The 19009-nt window shown below is 35.5% G+C and overlaps 1 protein-coding gene across 1 annotated transcript; it reads left to right on the top strand.

Annotated features, from left to right (window-relative positions):
• Positions 1 to 1800: 1800 nt before the first annotated feature.
• Positions 1801 to 3300, top strand: LOC134842827 (chymotrypsin-2-like). The gene is made up of 3 exons (XM_063859323.1): positions 1801 to 2180; positions 2509 to 2599; positions 2752 to 3300. Exons 1-3 carry the CDS (start codon positions 1901 to 1903, stop codon positions 3248 to 3250), a joined length of 870 nt encoding a protein of 289 aa, XP_063715393.1. The 5' UTR covers positions 1801 to 1900; the 3' UTR covers positions 3251 to 3300.
• The last annotated feature ends 15709 nt before the right edge of the window (positions 3301 to 19009 follow it).

Raw genomic sequence — 19009 nt, 5'->3', positions numbered from 1 at the left:
CCGCCGTGCTACATCCACGCTTTGTGAACACATCAATATTTTTGACAAGAGGTACTCAAGTGTGAGTAACTCTTAAAAATAACTGAACTAAAACTAAAACGCTTTTGCGATAACAATTAACTGAAATCATAACTAAAAAATTAAAATTAACAAAATTTATAAAATGTAAATTATAATATGCAGTACATAGATTACACACAACCACAAAGATGAGCATCCAAAGATTAGACGACCCCATCATACTCAACTTACAGAATGGCTAAACACAACCGATATGCCGCTCACAAACACGACTCAAAAAAGATTTAGAGTACGACTTGACTTCGCAGAAAAGGACTTCATTGAATTAGATCAATGACCACCTCGATATCCAAGTATACGCACAGATCCGAGCTACAAGGCATTCCCTCCAAACATGATCTTCATGCCATTCCCAGACAATATGATAATCGATCCAGTTCTCCGCCCAAGCAGAACAAACAATCATAGCAAACCATTTTGAAATCAGATTGATTTCACCAACGGTTGCAGCCATCGTCGAACAAACAACAGCTCTCTTCTCCAAGAACAAAACCAGAAATAATGCTCGCCAAATATCAACGGTCATCATCCATCCTCCATTACAGAAAGAAGATACAAGATTAAAAAAACTCTGTAAACCCCGGATGGGTAGAACCAGATATAAACTATATTTTATGATTGGATAAATTAGATATTTTACCACTGTAAAGTATATAATATTAACCAATCATGATCCATCTAACTAACAACCCACTTATTTGTAAGTGCTGAAATTACTTGTAATTTCAGCACCAGAGAGATTTGAATTTAACTTAGAAATTAGTTGTCTCTCCAAGAGAACTTCAGCAGCCCCAATAAACCAGTATACCCTAGATCTATTGAGCCTAGCAGAGACTAGTTAAACACCCTGAGACTAGTAGATATAAGAGTAAGACTAGGATCGGTATTAGACTAAGAAGTTGCAGGAATCTATCCAGCCGAAATTAAGATAGCGTGACGAGCAGACGGTGTACCCTATCCGAAACTACTCTATGAGTTACACCTCGAACCTAACTCATTTTTGACCTTTTTTAAAATGTTTTTAGTCTGTTTTAGTACCACTTTTTGAAAAAATCTCCTTAACTAAACATTAATGCATTAATTGAATATCAACCCACGCTCAAAGCCCTGAGCGCTAAAAAAAGGTTACAAAAAAGTTACACTTGGTTAGTTTCCTTTCCACCCCTGCTTGATCACAGGTCGCAAAATTATCGCTTCAAAAAAAATTTTCCTTGTTTTGCCTTAAAAGTTCTAGCTTCACAATATTGTTGATAAATATACTGAGAAAAAAAACATTGTCGCAAAAATTTTTGATTACCGAATTATGAAAATTTCTCTTATATCTTCACTCTTTGTACTGCGTTTCTCGGCGTGCGAAAAAAAAATGAAAACCGAACAAAAAGTCCTTCTCATTTTTGTTGATCGAAAAAACTGCAGTGACCATGACTACATTATTTTCATTTCAGGAGCTTGGACGAAAATGACCTTGAGCAGCTTAGGATGAATATTTGAGATAGTGTTCTGATTATTGAGTCTACAAATTTGTAGTTTTGTTTTACGTTGTCAAATTAGCTCTAAGTGACCTTCAATTTTGCTAAAATATACAGAATTAGTTGGATTCCAGCGATGACCAAAAAAGTGCGAGACCTCGACATATTCGGCATTGAAGAATATAGCCAATGACAACCGGTCATTATCAATGTTTATTCACAACCCATATAACAGCAAATATCATGTTACTAATTTAAACAGTACAAACTGAGCAAAAGTACTTCTTTAGTTAAACTCAAATTACAGGTTAAATTTTGAAGGAAAAATCATTTAATTCTTTTTTCTTAATATGGACACTCTCTTAATTTTAATCACCTCAACATCCATTCTGTTTTCTGCCCAATTCAGCTATTCAGTACCTGTCAGTGAAGATGTTCGTGACAGATGGTCCGATGGTCCAGTAAACCTAACCGACTCTCTTGTGTCCGAAATAGTGAATGGAATTAGGAGCGGGACTCGCCTGTTCTACGTGAGACTTCGGCTGCCACCACCACGTGGCTTCTGCGGCGGATCCATCATCGACCCTCAGTGGGTGCTCACTTCAACTAAGTGTCTTGATCTATTTATTAGTAAGTTGTATGTCTTGCACCATTTTTCAACAGTGAAGGAAGTTGAATGGCGAAGCATGAGTGAGGATAGGCTGGCTTTAAGAGAGGGATTATTTTTGGGATAACACTGATTATGATTTACCATGAAAGATGAAAAAGTAGAAAGAAGAAAAATAGAGCCATTTTTAAAAAAAGACTAATATGAATTACTTTAGTGATATCGAGTATATTCAGAATTATTGAAAAATCTTTGATAATGCAACTAGATTTTTTTCGACCAGAAGACTTGAGCAAATTTTGATTCTTCATTAGGTTTTGCTGGAATGTATTGAATAATTTATCTTTTTAGCTGATGAAATCGTTGTTGAAATTGGAGACTTTTCGATGCCATTCTCACGAAAAATAATGTCGGAAGTTTCTGCAATTTATGCCGCACCCGGGTAATTTTTTGAAATCAACATTCTAATTGCACTACGACAAACAATTCAAGGTTTTTCATCCGCAAACTGAAACAGTCGATTTAAATCAAAATTCAAACTTGTTTTTCAATGGAAGTTTCTTAAGTTTTTTCCAATAAAATTCTGTTTGCCAGTTACCGATCGGGACCAACGCCTGCAAACGACATGGCACTCGTGAAACTGACCAGGCGAGTTCCCGAGGAGTTCAGAATACCTATGTGCCGACAAGAACAAGTACCTCATTCGGTCATGCTCGGCACTGTCGGAATGGGCGCGACAGTAAGTCGCGGAAAGCTCCTCGAGAGCATTCCGAACTCGCTCCGTGAAATATTCCTGCGGGAATCTCGCGGAAGATTTCCGACCTCTTGGCGACCGTTTTCGATCCAGTTTTGTCCCGATTATAACATATGTACTGAACCGATAACTGAGGGTAGCAACATATGCATGTTTGATTATGGAGGACCACTGTATAAATTCGAATGTGCAAGCACGACCCCTAATTGTTTGTATGGGGTGGCGAGTTTTTCGACCAACAGACTGGATCGGCCGGACGAAATGTGCAACGGTGGAAGTACATTCACAAGTGTTCCCCATTTCTTCGAGTGGATATCAGGCACAATGGCCAGTGGTTGAAGTCCTGTGTTATTTTTTTAATCGTACTTGATATCATTTTTGGGAACAATCTTAGCTTTTATATCGTATTTTTATAGATTTTGAATATACTGTATCTACTTTTATCCCATTTTTAGCTCAGTAATTTAAAATTTCTGTTTGTTTTGAAAAAAATCAAAGCTTGAAAGAGTTCTTTGAGACATTTTTGGAAATCAATGAAATTATGAATCAATGAGTCATACATCTGCAAATTGCAATGAATAAATTTTTTATTAGTGCTTCAATTTAGAAAAGCTCCTTCAATTGTAACGGGGAAAAACAAAAACAGTATGTGGTTTGTTTTTAATTTTTTAACTTTTGCTGTTTGTTGGGTTCCGAAGTGCTGCTGTTGAAATTCAAAAACCAAGTGATAATAATCCTTAAGTACGGTAGGTTAGAAACTGTGCCAGCATTCTTTGAGAACAAATAGCCAAACGACTTCGCATATCAGAAGGTTGTGGCTACCCCTCAAGGACTATGGAATTGTATTTTATAAAAAATAATTTCAAAAAATCGATGAAAAAAAGTAAGAAATAGCACAAAAATATTGGGCATACTTTAAACATGTGAAACTCCTTGTTAAGTTTGAACTTAAAACGATAATACTTTCATGTGGTAAAGAAAATGCATTTGAAAAATGCCAAATGAAAACTTTTAAAATTGTCTAAAGTAAGGAAAACCACACTGTAGCCTAAATATTCCATCAATTCTGCTGATCAGCAAGGTTGAAAAGCCTATCACTGTGCAAGAGGCACAGTGTGTTGTGACGCAGCAAGATTGTATAAACAGCTTTGTAAAAGGAAAAAAACAAAAATTTCCACAAAACTTGATGTCGGAAGTTTTCAACCTTTCTCCTTTCACAATAGTTAATTTTTTTCTTTCCAATTCACGTCCCTCATTCCCTCCTTGCACCCATCGCATGTTAAGCCACTTTTCATGCCAACGCTGCACGACAGCCACTAGCCCATCCCACATTGTTATGAAGTTTATATGTGAACTAACCGTGCCATACATTTTTTAATAATGCTTCAATTTCGAAAAGCTGCTTCAAGTGTTTCAAAAAAAATAATAATAAATTTCGTTGTTAGTTTTCAGATTTTTTTTAGATTTCGTTGCTGTTCTGTTGGGTTCTCCGAAGTGTTGCAGATGCAATTTAAGTACTAAGAGGGAGTAATCTCTAAAATAGATTAAAAATATGAATGGTAGCAATTCTTGAGTTCAAAAAGCTACAAAACTTCAAGTATCAGAAAGTTTCGACTACTATAAAAGTCTACGAAAAAGATTTTTCTGAGAACTTTAAAAAAAGGATGGATAAAAATTGTTTCAGGTTTCTTGAAACCACTTCAATTCAATTCAAGCGCAAAGAAATAGTTTCAGGGCTTAGAAACATATTTGTGATTTCAAATTGCTCGCAAACTTTCATTTTGCGACAATTTCACAGCTAGATTATTACAACTCTCCGTCGTTGCAGCAAGTTATAATCTGAAATACATCAAATGTTCTACACCAGTCTGATTGGCAACTTTCAAAAAATGAAATGGCTTGTAAAACTTTAAGTTACCAGTATAGTGTGGTAAAAAAAACACTGAAAAATGGCATGAAAACTTGAAAATTGTCTTGAGAAAAGAAAAGCAAACCGTAGCTGAAATATTCCATGATCGCTGCGTATAAGCAAGAAAACCCTTTCGCTGTGCAAGCAGCATTGTTTGATGTGATCAAGTGTTTTTATAAGCAATGTTAATTTAAAAAAAAATCATAATATTGTCCAAAATATTATTGTCGGAAGTTCTAAAAACTTTTCCCTTTATAAAATTGTAAGTTTTCCTTTCTTCTACTTTTTCAATTTTTCCGGTCTTTTTTTTTCATTTTCGTCTCAATTTTTGTCTTTCGTTCCCAACGTAATCCCTCTTTTATTTTTTAGGCCAAACATACACCCCTGTAATGAAATTGCAATGAAAACAATTATTTATCATACATTTTTAGCACTGCTTCATTTTACAAAAATTGCTTTGATTGTACTGAAAAAAAAACACAATCAGTGCTCAGCGTTTGTTTTAGTTTTTTGTTTTTGTTGCAGTTTTGAAAAGTTCTGTGGAAGGATGCATTCAGAATATAAGTACCAAGAGCTAATAATAGTTAAGTAACTCAAATTTAAACTATGGCAGCTTTTTTGAATTCAAATAGCAGCAATACTTAATATATTAGAAGTTTTTGACTATACCTCAAAGTCTCTGGAAACTTATTTTATATTCAAAAAATTTTGTTCAGATTTTTTAAGACCCCCACGAGCCACTTTAAGCTCAAAGGAATTCTATTAACTTTCAGAAACATTTTATTAATTCGAGTAGCTCCCATAAACATTTTTGACGCAACTTCTCAGCATAATTCAAATGCTGCTCACTCGCTATCACAAACAAACACACACAAAAAACAAAAAGATTTTCCATTATTAGCCTGATTGAAAATTTTCAAACAAATGATTTTTTAATTTAACTTAGCTCAATAAAAAGATTTGGTAGAGAAAACACAATTGAAAGTAGGCAAATGAAAACTCGAACTTCGTTTTGAGAAAAAACTCCACTTCTGCCTAATCATTCCATCAACTCTACGAACAAACAAAAAAAATTCCTCGCTGTGCATGCAGCAGAGTATGTTATGATCAAGCAATTTCGTATAAGCAATTTTGTACAAAAAAAAAACAAAAATTGAAAATTCCACAAAAAAATCTTCCTGCAGTTAACGCCACGCCTAGATAGTTTTTTTCATTGTAACATGTTGATTCCGTACAATGAACAAACTTGTTTCCTTAATTGGAAAACAATTTAATTTGACAAATCATAATCTCTTTTTCAATTAAAAAATTTGAAAGAGTTCTCCAAAAGAGCTGTATCTATTTGCTAGATACCAAACAAGAAAAACGCTCGCAAACGACATGGCGCTCTTGAAGCTGACCAAACAAGTTCCTGATTAGTTCATAGTATTTATGTGACGACAAGAACAAGTAATTCCCTCGGTCAATCTCGGCCTTGTCGGAATAGGCCTGACAGTCCGTCGCCGAAAATTCCTCGAGAGCATTCCGAACTCGCTCTGTGAGAACTTCTCGAGCCAGTCTCGCAAAAAAGCTCCTACCTCTTGTCATTTCGTATCACATTTTGTCACGATTACAACATCCGTACTGAACCCATAACTGAGGGTAGCATTATTTGCATATTTGAGTAAGTAGGATCAGTGTTTAAGGTTGAATGTGCAAGCATAACACCTTATTGTTCGTATGATCAACTTTTCGATCAACAAACTGGATCGGCCGAATGGATTGGCGCATTGGTAGAAGTACATTTAAAAGTGTTCCACATTTCCCCGAGTGCATATCAAGGAAACTGGCCAGTGGTTTAATTCTTGTGTTATTTTACTGGTATCGTACCTCGTATTGTTTTTGAGGCCAATTTTAGCTTCTATATCTTAGTTCAGTATTTCAGTATATTTTCAAACATACTGTTTCTAATCTAAGCTAGCTCTAATCTTTTTTTAGCTCATTAATTGGATTTTTTTGCCTTTGAAGAAAAAAGTAGCCGTCTGGTAGTTTTCACACAAGTTATAAGTTCATGAGTTGGAACATTAACCCCGGGTTGACCAAAAAGGCTAGTCATAAAATTTCCATACGATTCCATACGTACAGAAAATGGCATGAAAGGTCTATGATTTGTATTTTTTCATATATGGAAATTGTATGACTAGCATTTTTTCATATATGGAAAGTGTATGACTAGCATTTTTTCATATACGCAAATTGTAATTTTAGAAATTTTTCATGTATGAAAATTTTATGACTAGCATTTTTTAACAATTAGAAATCCAGCAAGAAGAGGCAAAAAACTAATTTAATCCCCATCCCATACGACGAGCAGTCTCTGAACAGAGAAGAAAAAAACCAGAGAAAATTTGATTTCTTGTAGTCAATTCTCTTCACACGCTGAGAAAGCAGAGCATTTCTTAATCTTATCCTAGGGGGCTCCAAACCAGGAGATACTGCCTCAGGAAAACTAAGAAAAAAACCTTTTAGCTAGCTAAGTAATCCAAAACAAGAAACAGTCCACCAGAGGCATCAATATTCTGGAAGTCTTCTCTTTGAGATCACTTTTGGAATCATGTATGAGAAGATGCAGTCATTTCGATACCAAAACAAGAAAATAATACCTTTAAAATTCGAGTATACTCATTTTGCAAAATTGTATGACTTTTGTATGACTAGCATTTTTCCATAGATTAAGTGTATGAAATTGTATGATTAGCATTTTTGGTCTATGGAGGTCAACCCGGGATACCTTTCATTTGGTACAGAAACACTGTTGAAAAATGGCATATAAAAACTCGAAATTTGACGTAGGAAAAGTAAACTGAACCATAGGATGAATATTCCGCCATTTCTGCGGAACAGCAAAGAAATCACATTGCTTTGCAACATCGCAGTATGTTATGACCAAACATGTTTCTATCGAAAATGTTGGATCAAAGTTTGAAAAGAGTGTGTTGTTTTTTTTTCTTTCTTTTTTCGTTTATTGAACCATACGGCTAAATTAGACAGTTTCATGCATCAAACCAGAAAACTTCATGTAAATGCCTTCTGCATACTCCAGTCTTAAAAACGTATCTGAAAAACGAGAACAGTCAGGGGTCTGCGAGGGTTTAATGTGATACTAGACTCGGCCTCAAGAGTTTTCATAGAAATTGTATAAAACTGGTTTGAAGAAAAAACAAACCTATAGTTCCCTCTCACTTCGTGAAATAACCGGAACAAAAGAAACATAAGAAAACTTAATACTTTTGAGGGAAATTGAATAGTAATTGAAAAAGTTTTCGGTCGATGTTTTCACTGCAAATATTTTTCGAGACACTATTAATTTTATTTCTGTTCGAATCAAGAATCTTAACTTTTGGCAAAATTTAGCCTTGTTTTGGCGCCGGTTCCGGCAAAAAAGCTCGTTTTTGCAACAAAGATGTATCTTTTGGCATTCCTCAGTTTTCCGCTCGGTTGTAATTTTTCTAACATCATCATAATTCACGTTTCTGGCTCGATCCTTGCCCCCATCCTATGTTAAGCGCCCTTTTAGGCCAAACTAATTCCCTCCCCTATGTAACTTCCAACCATTTTGATTCCCCGCCCCCAGTTTGCCACCCCTATATACTGAAAGGGAATGTGTGAGTATGTGGAAAGATGTTTAAAGTGGTAGGATGTTTAATGGGTGGAGGGAGTGTGTGTGGTATGGATGGGTGTGTGTGAGTGTGAGGGGAGTCTGGAATGATGTTTGGTGATTACGTGGGGGGGTATTAGATTGTGTAAGTGTGTGTGTGTGTCTGGGGGGGGGGGATGCTGTGGAAGAGTGTTTGCATGCGGGGGGTTGAGTTTAGTTTATGTTCGTTCTGTTTTCAGTTTTGCAGAACGGTCCCTCATTGAAGTTTCATGGATACTTATCGAGTTATCGATTAAGTTAGATTTTTATGGTCAGTCTTCACAAAATCCAAATATAGTCGATAAAATCAATTTAAAAAGATTTATAATTTTTTTTCGAAGCATATTCGATTATATGGATTATGATTTTAGAAAACAAAATCCATGATTAAGTTTCAGAAAATGACAGATTCTTTCGGCTTACCAGGTTTTGTTGAAATGAGGTTTACTTTGGCCGAGAAAATTGATAACTGTTTCCTCAGAAGTAGACGAAAACCAGCTAATAAGACAAAGCTATTCTTCGTCAACAAATTACAAACGCTTCAATCCACTGCGACCTCATGGTCGTGGTGGAGGCTTGATCTGCTTTTATGAAAGTCGAATCAAATTAAATCTTTTATCCCACTAGTGTTCTCAGATTCTTCAAGCGGCATGCTTCGAAATGAAAGCTAAAGAGATATTGCAAATCTGGCTAGTTTATAGACCCCCTAGCAGTGATATAGAAAAAAATTTGGAGCTTTCTAGAATATGAAGTCATACGAAGCACTCTGGAGAGTGAGATGATTTTGCTAGGTGATCTTAACCTCCCTCGCAGGGGCGGATTTAGGGGGGGTGCGGGGGGGGCGGACGCCTTCTCCTCAGGGATTCGACCCCCTGCCGACCCAAAGGGTCCCTCCTTTGATACTTTTTCAGAAATCCCTTTTTGGCCAACCGACCCTAAAATTTTTCTAAAAGCGCCTTCGGCGCCAATATATACTAACTTTGAGGGGGAGCGCGCGCCAAAAAACGCTATTTTTTTGTCAACATTTTTCAAAAAGTGCCCAAAAACGGCTTTTTTTTTTACTGTTTTTTCAAAAATTTGCCTGCGGCGCAGAAAACTTTGCCAAAATAGGGGCAAAACAGTGCTTTGGGAGAGCTCGAAAAATCAATTTGGTCGACCTAAAAAAAAAGGTCGTCAAAATTTTGGAAAATTTTTTAAAAATCCGCCCCCCCCCCCCCCTCGAGAAAATCCTAGATCCGCCCCTGCTCCCTCGTAGTGCTGCTCTTAACAAAATCTTGCCTGAACCAAATTTGCAACAAATGAACAATGAGCTTACTCACAAATCTGGAAAAGTGTTAGATCTAATAATAACTAATAATGTCCGCGTGGTCAATGAGGTCTTCCTACATGTATCTCCTTTTTTTGATCATAAAGTCATAGAATTCTGTCTAAACAAAAAGAATCAAGTCCGTGGAAAGAAAAAAATTGTTAAAAAAATGTGGCCAAACGTTAATTTGAGCAAATTTTCCATTCTCATACAGGTGAATCTTGATCTCACCTCCCATCTAAATGCCTCAAACTTAAGTTTTGTCGAACTTTTATTCAAGGAACTTCAAAGCGGGGGCAAACCTGTGCCTGGTGAGGTTTTTGCTCTCATTAATGTTACGATTTTTTAAAAAGCTCCTTTTAACGGAGTTTATATAATCTGAAAGCAATTGATGCCCAAAGCTCGAATCAAAAAAATTACCTGCGATCTTTTTCTGTGTTGTCGCCTGGTTTTGAAAATGCCCGAATTTAGCCAATTTGGAGTGATGAACGCGCAAAACGTTTTTGCTTCTAACGCGATTGCGACTAAATAATCCGACCCAAAAGTCTGTCTAACCTGTGACGAGACAAGCTGTTAGGTCTTGTTAACAGCACGTAATGAGAAGCTAAATGTATGCTTTTTTTATTTAAAAAAAGTGTGAGTGTGAGGGAGGGGATACAAATTCAAAAATCATTTCATGAACAATAAAAGGCACTCGTAACATTCAGGGCTTTGTCCTTATAGCGAGCTATCATGTAACAATAAGGTATCAAAAAGATTATAACCAAAGTTCTCAAATAAATGTATACCAGCTCGGTAGTTTGATATTTCTGAAGCAAATTGGCTATATGTCTAACCAGGAGGCCGACCAGCTAAGTTCATCCAAACATTTTCTTACTACCCAGAGCTCATCAAGCAAGCTAAAATCAAAAAATCCCTATTTGAAGGTTCTCAAAAAAGTTTTTCTCAAAAAAGCAATAATTGAAAGGGACCGTCCTCGTACGAGAAAACGGAGTGTCTAAAAATGCGTGTTTCATTTAGCTTTAAGAATGGGATTTCGATCCAGTAAAATGTTATAAGTATCAACCCCACAAACTAGCAATAAAGTTTTTGTATTGATTTTTCTGTCAATCGTGGGTTAGATTAAAAAGTATTTTGACGGAAATTGATTCGATACCCTAATTAGTGTTTTAAAAGCAGTTGTACCCGCTATATCAATTTCAACTTGAATATTGGTTAATTTATCAATTATTATGAAGTTTAAATTATTTCTATAGTCTCTAAGTTCCAGGATTTTGTTGAAATAATAAAATTTATGACCTCTAATGATATATTTCATACATGAACTTCGTCTTTGACCACAGACATCATTGGCTACCTTGAAACCAAAAAATCATTAGAGAAAAATCAACATCTGCTAAACCGAAATAGAAAGGAGCAAATAATTCAAGTTTATATCACTGATTGCGGTCATTTAACTCACATGACCGCCATCAGTTATAAATACTACAAAATGATCGCTCCTTTTCTCCTTTGGTTTAAATGTTGTTGATTTTTCTCTGTTCAATTTTCGGTTTCAAGGTTGTTTATTATGTCTGTTTTCAAATTCAGCCAACAATAGCTTATGTGACGAAGCCTTGAAACTCTGGTAATGATTTATAAATAATTGCGGTGATCGGAGAAAGTCAAAGCCATCAAAACAACAATAACTTGTGTGGCGAAACCTTGAGTAGTAGTTCAAAACAGTTAATTTGAAATATTGAATATTATTATTTGACCTAAAATTGTTTTTACTGAAAATGAGTAATATTCAAGCAACCTTGTTCTTTTTAATATGTTGTGCGATAACAGATGCGAATCGCAATCGACTTCACCAAATCAGCCATCATAATTTTACCGGGTCACTTTTGTCAGACATTGTGAACGGAATCAATAGTCGACCTAGACTGTTCTACGTGCGTTTGAGACTTCCACCTCCTAGAGGCTTTTGCGGTGGCGCTATTTTGGACAGAAATTGGGTTATAACTTCAACGAAGTGCATTGAGTTTTGTCTAGGTAAGGTTAGCACGATTTATCCACAAGGGAAATAACCAATATCCGACCTGCTCAGCCTTTCGCGGAGAACCGCTGTTGTGCCCCAATTTCACAAAAAATGCTGATTGCTCCTAAAAAATTTAACAAGATAAAAAATATAAGCAAAATAGTTTTTGCAGTGTTCTGCGGAAGATAGAGTGGATTGAAACTAAGTTTCGAATGACTTTAAAAAAAACTCTACCAAAGCAGCGATTTGATTTTCAAACATAGGTTCTTCAAACGGAGGATTCGGGGGGGGGGGGGGGGGGGCTGGATATTTAAAATTTTAAAGGCCTCATTTCGGCCAATTTTTCTTTGCATCACAGACAGATTTTTTTAAAGAAAAAATTAGGCCAAAAAAACTTTGTTTTTAGGCACATCTTAGCACCAAAAGCGTTTTTAGAAAGTATTTAGAGTCGCTTAGCAAAAATTACAAGCCTTAAAATAGTACCAAAAGAAGGACTCTTTAGGTCGAATCTCTCAACTATTTAACCGATACAATAAGATCGGTGATCCTATTACACTTTCTGCAAAAATAGAACAGAACGTAGAATCTATTACCTTGGCACTTGCATACAGTATGATCAGGCTAATAGTGGATTAAGATTGTTCAGTCAAAAAATTAGGTAGTGAAGCAAAGAAAACCGAACATGATTTGGAGGTTGAATTGAACTCAGGGGCTCGAGTTCAAGAAGGTAAGGAACTAGTTGACAAAGATGGTATGAAATTTGTTTGCTTTGGACGAATTTTGACGGTTATGGGTTAACTAATGAGCGTGACAAAATTAAATTGATTAAAAAACGAACTTATTCCTTCAAAGAGTTGACAGGGGGATGGATGTAGTCATAAAACATGTGCGAAGGAACGATTTGAGCGAATTATAGTAAAGGAACGACTTTAAGCGAGTGAAAAGTTATTTCTCAGTTAGTTAGATAAATCGAGTGAGTTTCATAGTTAAGCTATAGAGGATAGCAATTTAGAGTAGAAATAAAATGCAGTTTATTATGCAGTAATAAAAGAAACGATTAAACATTAAATTGCTATAAACGCTCGCGGACCCTTTCTTTCAAGTAATTTAACTAACTATATTCTTAGTGAATCTGTAGGCTTTCTGTACTTAGAAAATTAGTTTTGAAAAATACTTATTACGAAGCTTACGTGAATCAAAAAAGGATGCAGTTGATAGAGCATTACCAAAGGGGCAATCAACACAATACAATTAAGTGTAATTTCCCATCAAACTAACCCTTTCGGGATTGTGAGTAGTATCGAGCCTCGGAAGCCACATCAGTTTTCTTACCAAGGGGATATAATCGGCGGCGTATTAAAGCGAAATAGACTAGAAGGATATTCCCCGAAACCAACAGACATTATCAAATTACAAAATAATTATCATTAACTGCTTCAAAATCTATTCAAAAGCTGAAAACTCATCTGTTATTCAACTGCCCACTCAACTTTGTCTGTCATTAGCAAGACCTGTCATGATCGCTTACCGTAGTTAAATTTTGTTGCCTTTTTTGTGTTTTTGCCACGCAGTTTCGCTCAATAATTCTCATTCTGGAAGAGCAAACTGTTTCTGATGAATTCATTGAATCCTACATTCGTGTTAAACTTGATATTCCACTCCGACACTTTGTAGCTCAAATCTGAAACAAAATGCGGCTAAAAAGCATCATGTGTCATACTCCGGCTTTTTATTGCGCGGAGTTTTTATTCAATTTGTAAAAACCGGAAGCTCCATTTTTTTACCGTACGGTTTAATCCGCACAAAACCGAACCGTTTCAAAATTTCTTTTTGAATTAGAGTAAATAATTTGTAAGGTTTAATAAAGGGTTGTCGAAGTAAAAAAAAGATGAAAATCAATGACAATATGCTTTGCGGAAACCTGTAAAACATACCATACACTTCTTTCGCTTTTTTGGTGTCCCGAACAAAACTTGCTTGTCAGTAAATAGGGATTCAATTTCTAATAAAACTTTTTAGGTATATCAAGCATTTTTAGTGAGTTACAGTGATACTTAAATTACTCACTTTTCTGTTTTCTCGGTGTGGTTATTTTTCTTTGGCGTTTAACTAGCCAATTTTGTCAGATATTTCATACAATCTGAATAATATTCGAAATTATTGATGTTTATCAAAAACAAACTAGGCCAGTTTGATATATTAATTGCTTAGTTTATATCGTTCTATAACGTTTTTAATGAAACACTCCGCCAAGGAAAAAGTTAAAAATTAAAATGAGGCATGCTATTTAGTTTAATTATTAGACTGTTGTAGTTAAAATGAGGCCTGGAAATTTAGATAATGAGCAAAACAGACGACAGTGAAAAAACATGTTTTTGGACAATAACTCCTTGTCGATTTAGACGATAAGAAATGGCCCAACAACGTTTTTGTTTACCAGGAAGTTACACAAAGAAGGCAATTGAAGACAGAACTGATAAAAAATTTCATTGTACCTTAAAAAAGGCGCCTTTAAGGAAAATTGGATGTCTTAAGCTAGTACTAAAAGAAGGACTCTCTAGATTGGGACCATCTTTTATCAAACCGATACAGTTTCAGCAAAATTAGAACAGAACGTAGGCTGTATTGCTATGGGAGTTGCATACGGTTAACTTAGGCCAAAAGCAAAAGTGTGTGTTTAGCACAATTTTTCACAATGTTAAGTATTGAAGCAAAGAAATCAAAACAGTTCAAAGGTTGATTTGAACTCAAGGACTCGAGTTCACGGAGGTCAGGAATTAGTTGATAAGGATGGTATAATTTTTTAGGTTGTTTGTTTTGTGACGCTTACCAGGTATCTAGTCAGAGAGAAAATTTGGATAAAATCAACCAAACTTGTCTCCTGGAAATGTTGGCAGGGAGAGGGATGTAGTCATTAAACATATGCGAAGAAGTGAATTAAGCGAATGACAGGTTTGACTGGGAATGGCGTGGTGTCGATCGTAACTAAGTTAGTCAGACGCTATGGAATAGGTATCCGGTGGCAATTGCTATACATGCGGCCAGCCAGGAAACTTGGCGAAAGAACGTTTCTAGAGACCGCAGAACCTTTAAACTACCGACGGCCTAATTCGAGAACTAGATTTAGATTTCAGAAAACTAGTTGATAAACTAGTACAAGCAGAAATCACAATGAAACTCCAAGAAACAGAAAATCTTAAACTACAATACGTCAATAGAATCGAAACAAATACTACACATATAAACAATATACAAGATTCAGATGTAGATCTAACTGAAAACATCACTGAAATTTTAAACATATATGAGAAAAACCCGAATTTCAAAGGTAAACCATCTTTCAAAAAAGGGTGTATTTTTTGCCGAAGATACGGACACAGTATTGCCGAATGAAGACAAAAACATCTAGACAACCAGAACAAACCACAAAAATACAAAGAACCAAATGAATCTTTCTATCAATACATGAAAAAAGACCAAAATTTTCCAAACAAAAATATACATAGTAACGAACGCGATTAAACAGAAAATCTTAAACTACAATACGTCAATAGAATCGAAACAAATACTACACATATAAACAATATACAAGATTCAGATGTAGATCTAACTGAAAAAATCACTGAAATTTTAAACATATATGAGAAAAACCCAAATTTCAAAGGTAAACCATCTTTCAAAAAAGGGTGTATTTTTTGCCGAAGATACGGACACAGTATTGCCGAATGAAGACAAAAACATCTAGACAACCAGAACAAACCACAAAAATACAAAGAACCAAATGAATCTTTCTATCAATACATGAAAAAAGACCAAAATTTTCCTCACAAAAAAATACATAGTAACGAACGCGATTAAACAGAAAATCTTAAACTACAATACGTCAATAGAATCGAAACAAATACTACACATATAAACAATATACAAGATTCAGATGTAGATCTAACTGAAAAAATCACTGAAATTTTAAACATATATGAGAAAAACCCAAATTTCAAAGGTAAATCATCTTTCAAAAAAGGGTGTATTTTTTGCCGAAGATACGGACACAGTATTGCCGAATGAAGACAAAAACATCTAGACAACCAGAACAAACCACAAAAATACAAAGAACCAAATGAATCATTCTATCAATACATGAAAAAAGACCAAAATTTTCCTCACAAAAAAATACATAGTAACGAACGCGATTAAACAGAAAATCTTAAACTACAATACGTCAATAGAATCGAAACAAATACTACACATATAAACAATATACAAGATTCAGATGTAGATCTAACTGAAAAAATCACTGAAATTTTAAACATATATGAGAAAAACCCAAATTTCAAAGGTAAATCATCTTTCAAAAAAGGGTGTATTTTTTGCCGAAGATACGGACACAGTATTGCCGAATGAAGACAAAAACATCTAGACAACCAGAACAAACCACAAAAATACAAAGAACCAAATGAATCATTCTATCAATACATGAAAAAAGACCAAAATTTTCCAAACAAAAACATACGTAGTAACGATTTTCGGGTTAGTTAGCGCGAACCAAGAATAATTTGTCCCGGCCGATTTTAACAAGCAACAGTCAAGAGGCAGGAGTCATAGCCTATTTTCCAAACACACCGGTAAACTCGACGGCTGGGTTACAACTATCCTGTAGGTGGGATCGAAAGAGGATGATCGAAGAAAAATAAATCACATTTAGGCCTTTTTTAAAGAATCTTTTTCATAAACTAACCACCCAACTTAAGAAAGCCGAATCGTATGAATATTTTTTTCTGTGGAGTAAGAAAAATATAAATCTAATTTTGAGACTAGATGTCATTCGAGATCCTTCACAACAGTTGCTCCTTCTGTAATTCGATGTCCATCTAACTCTAAGATGTCTTAAGTTGTCGCATCTAGCTTTGAGGTACCTTCAGTTGTCGCATTTACCTCTGAGGTATCTGCCGCTGTCGCGTCTAGAGCATTATTAGTTCCTGAGCGAAAGGCGGAGCTTATCTTTGGTATGCGATCGCTCAAGGAATACGAGTGTTCATTGGAAATCCAATGCGACAATTTATAGTCTGAAAGAGGGATCGAAAGACTACCTGCTTTACGAACCACTACAAACCACGTCCTTGGGGTCATCAGCAGTCCCAGAAAATTTTGCTTTATTTGATTGTTTTGAGTTTTAGTAGAAACTAAGCAAGGCTGCTGGTGTAAGTGGCAAAAACTAGTTTATTTTTTTTTTCAAGCAAACTGAAAAAAAATATGTTTTTTCTTTCAGTTCTGCCTTCCGCTTACCTCTCAACACGCTGTGTAAGTTACAGAGGGGCTCATGGTAGCCTCATTTTGATTCGACTTTCAAAAAATGAATCAAGTTTACTGCTCGGTGTGGATATTTTTTCCAGTCATATTTGATGTCTAACAAGCCATTTTGGCAGAGTTGTCATACTAACTGAAAATAGACATTTCAACTGTTATTTGTTTTTGCGAAACTGAGGTTGTTTCACAAAAGCAACCTCGGCCAATTTGAGATAATTGTTGCTCGGCTTACATTGTTCTGCTACGCGTAATCAATGAAAAAATTGCTCTCCAAAATTTTACAAATTCAATTGAGGCATGCTATGTAGCTCAATTATCACGCTGTCGTTGCAGTCAAAATCACGCCTACAAAATAGACAACAAGCAAATTAGACGACAATGAAAAAAAAACAGAACTTAGAAGATGTTTCTTTCTGATTTTAGACGATAAGAACTGGGCCAACAACTTTTGAAGGAAGCTACATAGCGAAAAAAAGAGTATATGATCAATGAACTTATGGAAATTTCTATTGTAAGTTAAACGTTGAACATCAAATCAAACAACATAACGAGACCAAACTGTGCACTGAATAGGCGCGCAATTTTGTGTCTGTATGTTTCTGGACTCCAAAAATTAATCTTTAAACATGTTCCAAAATGTAGTGGATTCCACTCAAAAAACTTCCGTGAACTCCGCGTACATATTGGTGTAACGTAAATATTTGGTCGGCACATTTGTTGAGTCGCGGATTCTGCAACAAGCGAATATAGCTAGTTGTTTTGGATTCCGCAACTGTAATTGGATTCCGCAAACTGTAACTGGAAACCGAATTTTGTTCAGTACTGAACTTGCATATGAACAATTAAAAGCTAGGGCTGGAACTCTTATCTCTAACAATGTGAAATTTAAAAGCAAGGAATGTCAGCGAAATCCAATTTTCATAAAACACTGGTTACCTAAATTGGTGAATGACATCTTTTAATATTTTGGAAACACAACAACGAATCATTCCAATATTCGGATTCATTGAGTTGAGAGCAAATCGCCAAATTAGGCCAGGACTTGGGATTGCGTAAATCCCCAATACTGATTTTGGAAGCATAACGCCGAAAAAACTCAATAATTGTAGTCATTGGGTCGAGAAGGTATGGAAACACAACACCCAGCATATCGCCAAATTAGGTAATTATTTGGGAATCCATTGATCACGAAAACTGGTCAGCATTTGGGATTGATGGAACCCCAAAAACTGGAATAATAGGGAATAAATATGGAATGAATTCATTATTTGGAGTCATTAGGTGGATAATGATGGGAAACCCAACGCCTAGAAACTCGTCGAATTAGTTCAGTACTTGGGACTTCACCGATCCCAAATACTGGTCAGTGAATGGGTTTCCATTAAGGCCAAACACTGATCTACTAAATTCCTATTTTAGTGAAATCAAATCATGTAATTAAAAGACATATTTTTAAACGCTACTGCATTTATACATATATGTAAACGGAATCCGCAAACAAAATGCGGATTCCACTTACTTTTTGCGGATTCCACATACAGTTTGCAGCTTCTGCTTTCAGTTGCGGATTAAACAACAGCTCAATTTAATTGTACACATGTCTTAATGTTTCTTTGTGGACTCCACAAATTGTTTATTTTTGGAACAATTTTGAGCGGATCAGTGTTTTAAGTGTTTGTTTGTGGAACCTATAACAGCAAAGAAGATCAAAGAAAAGTAACAATGATGCGGTTTCCGCGACAAATCTGATTTTTGTCCTGTTGTGTATTCCGCATACAATGGACAAATGGCACAGTTTGGCCTCGTAATGAAGTAATTGACATCTTTGAATTGTGTAAACTATACAACTGCAACATTAAAAACCTGATTTTTTGGACCACAAC

Source organism: Symsagittifera roscoffensis, chromosome 3, assembly GCF_963678635.1.
Source record: "Symsagittifera roscoffensis chromosome 3, txSymRosc1.1, whole genome shotgun sequence".
Taxonomy (NCBI): Eukaryota; Metazoa; Xenacoelomorpha; order Acoela; family Convolutidae; genus Symsagittifera; species Symsagittifera roscoffensis.
Note: the sequence above shows the minus strand (reverse complement) of the source record. Positions and strands in the feature narration are given on the sequence as shown.